The sequence below is a fragment of the Cryptomeria japonica genome, chromosome 4 (genome assembly GCF_030272615.1).
Source record: "Cryptomeria japonica chromosome 4, Sugi_1.0, whole genome shotgun sequence".
In the NCBI taxonomy this organism is placed as follows: Eukaryota; Viridiplantae; Streptophyta; class Pinopsida; order Cupressales; family Cupressaceae; genus Cryptomeria; species Cryptomeria japonica.
Genome location: NC_081408.1, coordinates 47315178 through 47328046, shown reverse-complemented (window position 1 = coordinate 47328046; position 12869 = coordinate 47315178). Strand labels below are relative to the sequence as shown.

The 12869-nt window shown below is 34.5% G+C and overlaps 1 protein-coding gene across 1 annotated transcript; it reads right to left on the bottom strand.

The window, feature by feature from the left end:
- Nucleotides 1-4816: 4816 nt before the first annotated feature.
- LOC131056807 (acetylornithine aminotransferase, mitochondrial) lies at nucleotides 4817-11895 on the bottom strand. The gene is made up of 3 exons (XM_057991079.2): nucleotides 11277-11895; nucleotides 8087-8521; nucleotides 4817-5469 (listed from the first exon to the last, which is right to left on the bottom strand). Exons 1-3 carry the CDS (start codon nucleotides 11760-11762, stop codon nucleotides 4933-4935), a joined length of 1458 nt encoding a protein of 485 aa, XP_057847062.2. The 5' UTR covers nucleotides 11763-11895; the 3' UTR covers nucleotides 4817-4932.
- Nucleotides 11896-12869: the final 974 nt, after the last annotated feature.

Here is a 12869-nt window from a genome sequence, read left to right as displayed (position 1 = left end):
TTTGGTCAACCTGAGTTATAGAACATTCACAACAATGTTGAAGGGATTAAAACCCTTGTGAATAACTAGTAGAATATGTAGGCTTTGAATTATATGGATAACATTGTAATTGACTTGGAATAGGTTGATGAGGATAAGCAGGCTAAGGATGATAGTGGTGGTCCATCAACACAGACTTGTGGGCATGCCAAGAAAACAAGGGAATAGGGTAAGATCAAACTGCAAGATATGAGTAACCTGTCTTAGAACCTGGACCAGATAAAAGCAGAAGTCGCTGAAGCTTTGAAGAAGTTGTGTTAGCTTGTTTGCTTTCTTTCTTTGACTTACTATTTTAGAGATCTTTGGCTTGTTTATCTTTTTTGCTTTTGTTGAGATATGGGTTGGTTGTGTGTATTTTGTTTGCAACTCTTTGTTCTCAAGGTTTTGGGGCCCCTTCAAAACCTGTTTTTTCCTTAATCGAAAGCACCAATCCCAATTACATAATTTGTAGGCACCAACTCACTGGAGACATAAATCCCCAAAATTGAGCACCAACTGAATAAGAAAAAACAATCTTCTGGAATATAAGGCACCAACCTCCAAAATAATAATGTATGATTATGTGATCTTCCACTTGAATAAGATCTAATTCTCCTTTACAAATTTTCTCAAAAACTTACCTAAAATATTCTATAATCTTCACCAATTTTTGCTTGTCTATTTACAATAATATTCTTTATAAGTTTTCTATAATATCTCTTCACAAATTTACAACAATATCTTTCATAAGTTCTCTATAATGGGCTAAAGCAAACCATTGTGTCGCACTTGAGCCCAACTAAGTAAGTTTGGTTGAAATGGGTTCGATCGAACCTATGTGGTGGTTGCGTGGTGCCTAAATGCCACAATAAGTTCAACCAAACCTATATTTTGCACAATAAGTTCAGTCGAACCTATTTTGGTTGAACATGTCTATGTGTCATGTGATGTGGGAACCAAATCACCATTTTCGTTGTATTTTTAAAACTTTCCACTTTTGCTGTATTTTTCTTCAGGCGGAATGTTTTGTTACAAAAATAAAAAAATACCCTTTTGTAGAGCTCAAAGTCAGGAATTTGGACATATGATTTTTTTAATGTTTTGATTAATTTTAATATGTTTTATTTTTAAACATTACAATTTGGTTTTTTAAGTTCGAGGAGACTGATTTGAAATTAAAAAAAAAAAATATTAAATGATATTAAATTTTTTGACCAAATATATTTTTTACTAGATGAGAGAATCTTCTCCAAAATGGTATAATTGTTTTTTTTGATAATGATAAATTTAATAGACAAAAGGTGACGCCGAATGAAAACTACCAAATTGAGCTATGTTGGATTTCACAATGTTATTACGAGAAAAATATACATCAAAATTTAATTTTTCCTTTTTTTTAGCATTGCATATATATGTGTGATTTATTTGGAAAATTAAAATTAGAAAAAAAAAAGTTTGTTTCCATTTTTTTGGGTGATGTCGACTAGAACCCCTAATTTTTAGCAATAAAAAATTTGTCTTGGAATATATAAAAAAAGTATCATTTTTTCTTAAAAAATAACAGACATAAATTTCATTAATATTTCTATATTTTATCAGTTTACATCATTTTGAAATTCAATTTAGAAATGTCACTTGTATGCGATCGATAGTTTTAGTCGTGTTAGCCACTTCTTTTATAAAAGCGTGACACAAGTTTGTGCTTTTACCCTATATCTCTTCATAAATATGCAACAATATCTTTCATAAGTATGATATTATATCTCTTCACAAATTTGTAACAGTTTCCTTCACAAATTTGCTATAAAAGACTTTTATATTGGCTCCTTTACAAAAGATATTCAATGAGTGCCTGCCTTAATACCTTCTCACAATTGCACTTTTATATCTCCTCTAATTGGGGCTAAAACGTGAAAAGATATAATGCTTATCAAAGAAGATGATCTTTCAATTTATATGCATCTCTTTGCACAATCTTTTGTGCTCTAAAAAGTGGTTGATGCCTTAGTATATATAATTTTATTTTTGAAAACTAAATTCCAAGGGGAGCCCAAATACCAAGGGTTGGCCAACAAGATAAGACATGGGTCGACCGATATCATAAAGCATGAATTTATTTATATAAAACAATTTAAAGATCCTAAGTTGGGTGCCAATGTAAGGAGGGTCAGCCCAAATTTTTAAGAATGTCTTTCTTGCCAATATATATATATATATATTTTACTTCATTTAAAGTCTAATTTCCTTGCGCCAATGGGAGGGCAGTCATATGATAGAAAAACAATTATTTAATTAGTAAACTCCCCTCCATAGCCAACCTTTAACATCAATAATAACAATTTCCAACAATCTCCCCCTTTGTCACTGATTGCAACCCTATAACAAAATAATCCGTTAATTGCAATTGGACAATACATCTCCCCTTGATTGAAATGCTCCCCTTACTCTACTCCTTTGACCTCAATGCCAAAGATTATGTGGGACTAAATGATAATACAATGAATATCTCCCCTTGAACGCATTCTTCTCTTGAAGAACTTAGTGAATGGGTTAGGGTGATATCACTCTCAATTTCTCCCTTAAATACTCAAAAGTCTCTTTTGGAAGAGGGTTTGTGAATATGTCTACAATTTATCCCTATGTATCGATATATTCGAACTTTAGTTGTTGATCAACCACCTATTCCTTTAAGAAGTGATATTTGATGGGAATATGCTTTGTATTGGAATGTTGGATTCTTCGAAATGTTGATTGCAATCATATTATCGGATAAAATAGATATAGGATGATCGTATTTAACTTTGATATCTTTCAATGTTTGCTTCATCCATAAAACCTAAGTTCAATATGGTTATGCTATGATGTACTCTGGCTTTGTAGTGTATAGGGAAACTAATGCTTATTTCTTACTCAACCAAGAGATAAGGTTGCCTCCTAGAGAGAATGCATTGCTAGTTGTACTCTTTCTATCATCAATACTATCGACTCAATATGCATTTGTATATGTTGTTAGCATGTGATGAACACACACTTATACTAAGAGAGGGGGATTAGTATAATGCAACTATTACCAATTTAAAACATTATCAATCACAATAACATCATTACCTCAACATCAATAATCATGCATACGAGAAGAGAACAATAAGACATGATATTTACATGGAAACCCTTACAAGAAAGAATCACAACAAATATTGTTTTTATTGATTTTCTTTTTACAAATTTTTTAGGCACCAACCTTTCATTGAATTTGTGAGCACCAATTTCCACTTATAAACTTGTAGGAACCGACCTACAAAAGGCACCAAACCTGATTCAATTTGTGAGCACCAACACACTGGAAGCATCAACTCCCACTTCAGAATTTGTAGGAACCAACCTACCAATCTCTCAGAACAGAAGGATCCAATCTTCAAAGTATAATATGACAGATGTATGCAAACTTCCACTTCAAATTTTCTCCACGAATCTGCTCATATCCTTGTTGAAGTCTTCACAATAGTCTTTCACAAATCATACATAAGTTTGTTTCAATGTCTTCACAAAATGAGAATAGAATTTTTTTTTTTTATATATATATATATATATATATATAACCTCTTCTTAGTCTTGCCCTTGAAGCACACAAATAATCCTTCATTTGCTGCTCATAAATATGCTTGCTCTTATAATCTTCCATAAATCTACTCACATACTTTTATAGATCTGCTCATATATTCTTCAATAAATGTGCTTATAAACTCTTATAAGTCTACTTGTAAAATCTTCTATAATATTGCACATAAATCTTTCATAAACTTTGCATATATACTTCTTAAAAGTGTGCTCTTAATATATTTAGATATGTTGGTGCATAGATAATATAATTGTTTTCTCAATCCACACTTTCTATCTATCACTCAATGCTCTCAATGTTCTTTACAAATTTACTAAATCTTCATTTCATTTCACCTGTGCAAGTAAAATACACCCATAGTTCAAGCTATATGGAGCGTTTCAATCAAGAAAATTCTAAAACATGAGGGGATTGTTTGCATATGAACTCAAAGTAGAACACACGTGCTAATTCTCTATTACTTCCCAAGGCATATAAGACTCCTTTTAATTGACTGGGAAGCATAAATATTAGATAGCTGAAAGTTAAAAACTGCAAGTGTGATTCACAATTTCATATGTTCACTTATTTAACTAACAATGGTAAATATTGAGAATCTAAAAGTTGTGATTTTCTAAATCTATATGCAAGGTATAGTATGGCACATGGAGATGGCCAACTTGACTACATTATTTACTTCGTATAATTTCTAGTATAATAGACAATTTCTTGCAGGTTATCCAAATTCAATATGACATTGGCAGATGCCTTCCTGAAAAAATCTGTTTAGATATATATTAATATTTTGAAAGCAATAATTTTGCCACTATTTTATGGTCTTTCCTAGGGGTTCGGATGATGCTAGATCAAATGGGGACTCCAGAGAGCCTCATCACTGTAAAAGGTGTAAGTGAGATGTCAAAACTAGACAAAATTATGACCGTTATTCAATCTCCAATCTGTAGAAAAAGCCTTAAAACAGTAATAAAGTAACAGATAATTAAAACTTTCTCTCATTTCTTTTAAAGTTGATTCATTGTGTTTTGCCATTGCACTAATCTTCTCCTTTTTAGAGGACTGCAAAGAGTTTTGTTTCAATTGTAGTCATTTCATGGGCTGGGGCTTTCTTGCCCATCTGTGCATTTTTTCTCCACTTATTTTAAAATAAATCAGGACCTTTTTCACATGTGATCAATGATCTAGCAGAACTAATATACTTTATTGCATTGATATATATGAGCATCAAATAACAAGATATTAATTCCACAACTTTGGGAACTCTGCATGTCCTTTGGGAACTTGCTTACAATTCACTTTCATGGTGTAATTTCATCAAGAACCTTAATAATTTTCGATAGAATGTCCACTGCCTTTTCCAACTCTTCTTCTGAAATAATAAGAGGCGGAACAAGCCTAACAATATTTCCTTTACCAGCGGTTAGAATCAGGAGACCAGCACGTAGAGCGGCATCAGCTAGAGGTGAAGCAGAGACATCAAGCTCAATACCTACAAGCAGGCCTGAACCACGGATTTCTTTCACATGAACATTGTTCGCCAGCTTTTTGGTTAGCAAGTCTTTTAAATACTGCCCTTTCCTAGCTACGCTTTCCAGGAACCCAGTTTCTTGAATTCTATCCAACACTGCAAGAGCAGCATGGCAAACAAGAGGCCCACCAGCAAAAGTACTTCCATGATCACCAGGACCTATAGCTGCAGCCACCTCTTCTGTTACAAGAACAGCACCAATGGGCAAACCTCCTGCCAATGGCTTTGCCAAAGTCATTATGTCTGGCTGCACATCATATGCTTGATGTGCCCAAAGCTGTCCTGTTCGGCCCAGCCCACATTGAATCTGAAAAACGATCAATTAGAAACTTTGCCTTCTGTTAGGGAAAAAGCTTCATACATTACATGATAACAATGGCTGGCATAACAATGGATAGCACTATTGAAACTAGTATGTTGGTTAAACTAGCAAGCTGCAAAACTATGATATGGATTATTTTTAAATGACTCAAAATGGTTGCAGGATGCATCAATGATAACAAAGAACAGGGTAGAAGCCATAGACATTTCTTTCATGAGGGTACCATGCAAAAAGATATCCATTCACAAAGCTCTATTTCACTATATATGTATTGGATATGCCGCCTCTTAGCATGTTGACCCTGCCCCCCTAAAGTAAATCTTATGTCAAAAAAGAAAAAAATGCATGACCCGTGTCAAGTTTCACCGAACATATAAAGTCCTCATACCCTACAACACACATTGTCTGACCCAACACAAAAGTTGATTTTAATTAGAAAAAGAAATGGGGAACCCTAAAAGTTTTACTTCATCCTTATATAACCCATCTTACATGGCATTTCTGTTATGGAGATGGGGGGATGCATTCTGGAGAAGCAGTCCAGGAGGTCATTTTTGTAGATGGCAGTGTAAACATTATATAAATGGGGAGATTATACAAGTATAGTTGTACATGACATCAAGATCCAAGTTCAGACACCCTGTTATGCATCAAACTCTGCAATTCAATGTTCAATGTTCATTGATTCAAGTAGAGTGGAAATTAAAATTAAAATTTCATTGTAACATAGGATGATCTTTTTTCCCTTTGTTTTGATTTATTCAAATTTTTGAAGTTAAAAAGTAGAAAATAATTTGCAACATACCGAATGCTCAGAGTCTGTTTTCGGGGACACATCTCCAAAAATCATGGTGATTGGGATGGCTAGGGGATATACCCTGCTGTTCTAGTGTACTGGAAACAGGTGTGGGGATGGGGACGAAAGGTTTGGGGGCAGGCAACATATAACACATTATAGTTTGTCAAGACTTAACCACAACTGAATGAAGGTGAAGAGCCGATCATGGAAGAGCAATTGCTTCATCTTTCAAAATGATTCTCTGACTTCTGCAGCATTGTATGATTATCCATATATTATTATATACATAGATAGGTAAGCACAAGCAAGACGTATTTAGAAGATAGACAGCCATATATCTGCTTTGAGTGTATGCCATGTACAGAACAATCAAATTTAACAATACTTCTTAACAGTTCTAATATCTTTTTTTAAGCTTCCTTACATGAATGTTTACTATCATTTCTGATTATTGTTAATATTTGCTGCAACATACAACACATCTAGATTCTAGCAATTTAGAGAGTTGATTCCCAGGTATCTCTTGGGATCTGGACTAGCATTCCCTGGGTCACTTGAGTAACACTTGAACATTCTGATTTTTAGGATATTTGCATGATACTGTGGCATTCCCTAGCTCGTCTCCCAGATATCTACTGGGATCCAGAGGAGCATTCCCTGCGTTGAGTGACATTTGAGCATTCTAGTCATGTAGACGTTTATGATTTATCTAAAGCTGTCCATTTCCTAAGTTAGTTGAGTGACATTTGAGCATTGTAAAAGCCCTTATATATGTTCATTTTAGGAAGATTTTTCAAAGACAGAAAAAGGAAGAGAGGAACCAAGGCCAGCAGGGACTTACATGAAAAGGTAAGATTTGGATAAGGAACAATGCCCTTATTCTACAGTGACTACAACTTTATAGTTTTGTCTAGTTTTCCATGCATATTTAAGGGGTTTACTATTTCCAAACTGCTGTCATTCTCTGAAATCGGAAGTGCCTACCTACCCTTCCCACTAAGTGTTCATTCTTTAGCTATCCTCAAAATTTGTTCTCCTATTCCCCGAAGTTTCCATACCTGTCCAAATTTGCAGTACCATAGGTAAGAGAGTTCATTCATTTTAAATTTTTTATTTTCTGGATAGCTGCATCATTTCTTCATACTACAAGAAATCAAATATCTATAATATCTAGCTATGGAAATTTCAAAATTTAAGTGAACTCATTGTCCCAAGATCCATATGGTGACAAAAATTCCAAGGTTCTTCAATATTTAAAAAACAAAAACAAAAAAGAATTCCAAGGCAAAGAGCACAAGTTTATGGGATGTGGAATGAATTTTAGGGACAGCTAGAGAAACCCTCCAAATTTCTGGCATAGCAGGCAATCAAGCCAAAGGGGAACATCTAAAAAAAAAGGAAAATCATCAATTCCAGTTCACTTCCATCGCCCCAGTATGTTCCCAGATACTAGATAAAGCTACTTTCACTTCTCCATGTTGAACAATTATTTAAGTTGTTTTAGGTTCATATTAGGTCAGAGGAACTTAGGGGTCCCCATGCTTTACTTAATAAAATTCTGTTTTTTATGGGTTCAGATGCTAATTATTATTGTACACTGTAAGGGATTCGTGGGAATTGTCAGGATGGTTAAGGAACACCTGAGCATGCCCCATGATAGATGAGGGACATCTGGACATTTTAATCTATTCATCACACTGGCCTTTAACTACGCTGAACCTATCAGCTCTCCCTATCATCTGAATACTTTACAGAAAAGGATAAGATTTACATTTAATGAGGAAAAAATGACTTAGCACTTACCTCGTCAAAAACAAGCAAGGCACCTGCATCATTGCAAAGAGAACGTAATTCTTTCAGAAATTCATTTGTAGCACTGTATATTCCTCCTTCTCCCTGAACAGGTTCAACAAAAATGGCTGCTGTTTTGCCAAGCTGAATTATTGCTTTTGTTGCTTCCACATTTCCAAATTCCACAAATGTCACCCCAGGCATGACTGGTTCAAAGGGAGTCCTGTACTTCTCTTTGCTGGTTAAAGCAAGGGTTCCCATTGTTCTTCCATGGAAGCTATTTGTGAAAGAAAGAAATTCTGTAGCATGTTTTCCTTTGGTTGGTCTCGCGGTCTTTTGGTATATCCTTGCAAATTTGATTGCTGCTTCATTGGCTTCAGTACCAGAGTTTGCAAAGAAAATCCTGTCAGCAAATGATGATTCTATAAGACGCTTTGCCAGCTTCACCTGCAATTCAAAAAATAAATCACTTCAGAGGGAAGATGCTTCAAAAAAGAGAGTAGGCATAGAGAAAAGCTAACTCATGGTAAAAAAGATATGTATTTTATTTGCCATTCTCTCAAGTTAAGACTTCAAAAGCATCAAACAAGATTGCATAGCATGCAATGGTAATACCGATACCATTTGGTGAATGCTCTGACTATTGTTATTACTAACAAGTCATAATTAAGAGAAGTTCTCTGCAATGAAGCAGGAGAGAGCTAGGGAAATTAGCTTGACTGATTGCTCCTTACTGGTTTCAGTATAAGAGTTTGCAAAGAAAACCATGTCTTCAATGATGATATCACAAGGCACTTTGCAAGCTTCATCAGGTTTACAAACGATCAATCAGTCTAATGGTAATATAATAACATTCCCTAAAATAGCAAGAAGACATGCAAATTTACACATTAGCATTTAAAGATAGATTCACGTTATTTTTTCAATCTGAAACTTTAAAAGCATTGCAATGTTCATGCCTCCGTTAAAGATTTCACGAACTGTTGGATCTGATAATATATAATAGGACTACATTAAGTCATTGAAAATGTATATAACAGTGCATGAAGTTTGACAATTCCAAAAAATGATTCCCATGAAAGAATTTGGATAGAAATACCAGGAGTTTGAGAAGTCTAAATAAAAACAGGCTTCTAACTTTCAGTTGATACTGAATTGAATATTTCCTGCCATAAACAGGATGACAAGCTGAATGGTGTTGCATTCCAACAAGGGTGCACAACTTAAAAAAATTCACCTCCCCAAGTTTGCAAAGAGGGTATCCTATAGAGTGAGCCGTACACCTACTACTAGTGTGCCCCATGCATGAAAACATGCTTGGCAACTACGGTTGACATAAATTTGAACCAACGTGACAACTCCCACTGCCGAAAAAATCCGAGCCTATTTTGAAAGTTTATGACTAAATTCTAGACCAACGATATAAGATGCTGAACATATTCATTTAGTGCAGCATCCATTAAATTTATAAATTGTCCAAATTTAGAGTGAAGTGGGAATCTTTTGCCAATGCAATTAGAATCTCTTTTAATAAATATATGATGCAAATGGTAAAATACCTGTAGCATTAGTTCTGAATTTGCCATATCTATATGTCAGTGTTTAATGGAGATTATTCCAGCTAGATCGTGATTCCACTCTTCTCACTTGAAGCTCTATTTGATTCGATTTAGTCAAGCTCGAGGATTAAAGGTTAAAACAGAGAAACAACACTCATAGGGATGGCTCAAATTTAGGCTTTGCTGCAGAGACATTATCTTGCAGGGGATATGTAGAATCATTGGAGGCAAGATAATGGCAATTTAATGATTGCACATAAGCGAAGGAGGAATCATGTTAACCCTGTGAATGCTAAAATCCCAATTACATCACCTCAAGGTACTTGGCAAGTAGGTTTACCCGACATGATAGGGCATTGATCATTACAGTCAAGTAGGTTTACCCGACATGATAGGGCATTGATCATTACAGTGGAAGCCATAGTAATTTATCTTTTCTTAGGATTCCTTTCTTATTTTGTTGACCATCACTATTGAAAGTTGAAAGGGCTGTTATTTTAAGTAATAATGGTTGGCATATAATTCTCTCTTGGAGTTTTTCATCAGTATTTACTAGTCTGGAGATCAGTGGTTGTATTACAGATTCGTTTGTACACTTTTAGCTAAGTTTGGTACGAGGAAAAAGCGCTCTAGAAAAGATTAAGAATAGTCTTGGGAAATTTAGTATAATACAAAAACTAGTGATTCATGGTCCAGTGGTGAGACAGAGTGACTGCCACAATGATGACCCAAGTTCAAGCCATGTCAAGCATAAACTCATTCTAATGCCCTCTTGTTAATAACTTCATGCCAAGATAAGGCTGGGTGTGATTCTTGTTCATGTTAACGCAATCATGTTAATGCCCAGATAAAGCTGTGTGTAAGCCTCACGAGACCTTTGATCAAATAGAAACTCATCAAACATGATGAACTTAGACACAAAAGAAACCACTTGAACATGGCTTCTAAGCCAAACAGTGTTCTAAGTTGATCAAACTTCAATGGTGCATTTCCTCATATTTATGGCAAGATAACTGATGCAAGTTTTGACATAATATAATCTCCATGGGAAGTTTTCACAAATGAAAACCCTCTAGAGATGACCGCTAAGCTAAAAGGTGTTCTAAGCTTAATGTTACATATCTCGTTTAGTTTATATCTAGTGAGCACAATGAATTTTGAAAGAATATAAACCGCATGGATAAGCCTACCAAGCCAAAGGGTGTTCTAAATTCGATGATGAATTCCCCTTTATTATTGATGACGGGGCAGAATATTACATCTTATCTATTGAAAAGCTACTAAAAAAGCTCCATACAGTCCAATTATTCAGCAATGTGAATACTAAAATTCTTCCATTCATTAAACTTATTACAACCCAGTAATCCAACGGTCACCAATTTCAAAACCTTATTACAATCCAGTTATCCAATTGTCTGATAGGCAAAAAAGAGAACCAAGGTCAGCTTAAAACATAATATCAACAAGCCAGGCTAGTTTGACCGAGTAGTAAGAACCACAGGGCCAACCTCCTTGCCATTTAAAAAGGCCAAAATGCATGTGTTCTACACAAAGAGGCAATTGGCCGAGGTTCAGTGATGATGCATGATTGCTAAACAAACATAATAAATGAATAAAAATTCAGGAAACTCAAACTCTGTTACCTGTGGCACTGTATGGAAAGGATTAGCGACATGAGTGAGTGTAGCTGCTTGTTCTGTAACTGCTTTCACCCAAGCAGGGTCCGCATGGCCAAGGGCATTCACTGCAATGCCAGCAGTCAAATCCAAATACTCTCTTCCCTCCACATCATACAATTTGCATCCTTGTCCCCTCACAAATACAACAGGGAACCTAGCATAATTCCTCACAAAATACTTCCCTTCAGCTTCTATAACTTCCCTGCTCCCTCCACCAATCCCCAACCCTGTATTATCCACCAGATTCTTCAAAGAAGAAGTATTTTCTCTAGAGTCAGTGACAAGGCAAGAAAATACTCTCACTCCACCAGCGTATTTTCTATTATTGGGCTTTTTCAATTTAAAATCCCTAGAACTTTGACAAAACCATGATTTATGGGCTTCCCGGGATTCTATCTGAGAGCGGAAGAGCCCATGATTCAGAGTACTCTGAAAAACCAAAGAAGCCATTTACTAGCTGAGAATTTTATCTGAGCTATAAAGATCATCACACATTTATACGATGGTTCTGAAAAAATTTCAGAGAATGAGCAACAAATTTATAGGAAAAAATAAGTGCTAAAGTTTGATAATGGAGGTTGTGATAGTGGGCATCGAAATTATTGTTGTTCAAAAGCTATTCGCAATGCTTTTGCTTTGGAAAATTCAAGTTTGAAGGTGACAAAGTGCATTGAAAAATTGATGCGCACGAATCGAACCTTATTCTATGTAAAAAACAAAGATTCTCGTTACTTTTTTTAAATTTATTTGAAGGTTTTGAAATTTAAAATCAATTATCTCTGTCAATATCGATCTTCATTTTGAACAAAGGTGTCTCTTGCAGCTTAAGTGGCTGCTGTCCTTCCTAGAACTATGCAAACTTAACGACCACAACTAAAAAAGATAGGTAGTGTTATAATTTCCCGTTCATAGATGTGATGGTTAAATTTGGGGTATTGGAAATGGACTTTTTATAGGGGAGGGTTAAGGTTAATTTTGTCAACATGTAGTCGTTACATGGAATATCGATGACCTCCGTTTTTAAATATTCGACCAAAACTTAATCTAAAAATGTCTAGTAATTAAAAAAATATATATAATTTCTTATTAGTAAAATATCATATTTTTATTTAGAGTATAACTTATATGCAACATAAATGGACCAAATATATATTACTAACTATAAATAATTATTATATCTAACTTGTAAATCCAACATAAATGAATTAATAGTTGAACAAAAAAAATAAATTTGTTGTTATAGAAAAAACACATTATTATATAAAATACAACTTATATCCAACACAAATGGACCAATAGTTGAACACTAAAACTTGTTGAAAATCCTTCTCATTTCGTCGAAAAAGACAAGGTAGTTTTTGTGCTCAACTTTTATATTTGTGATAGGACAAATTATTAATATGAAATACTCCAATGAATATACATTGCTACCCCAATAGTTGTACACATGGAATACTATTTTTTCACTATGACAACAATACTTGCTGAAGCTAATATCTTATTTTATTAAATGAGCATCTTATTTTTTAAATGGCACACTTATAGTGGATAGTTATG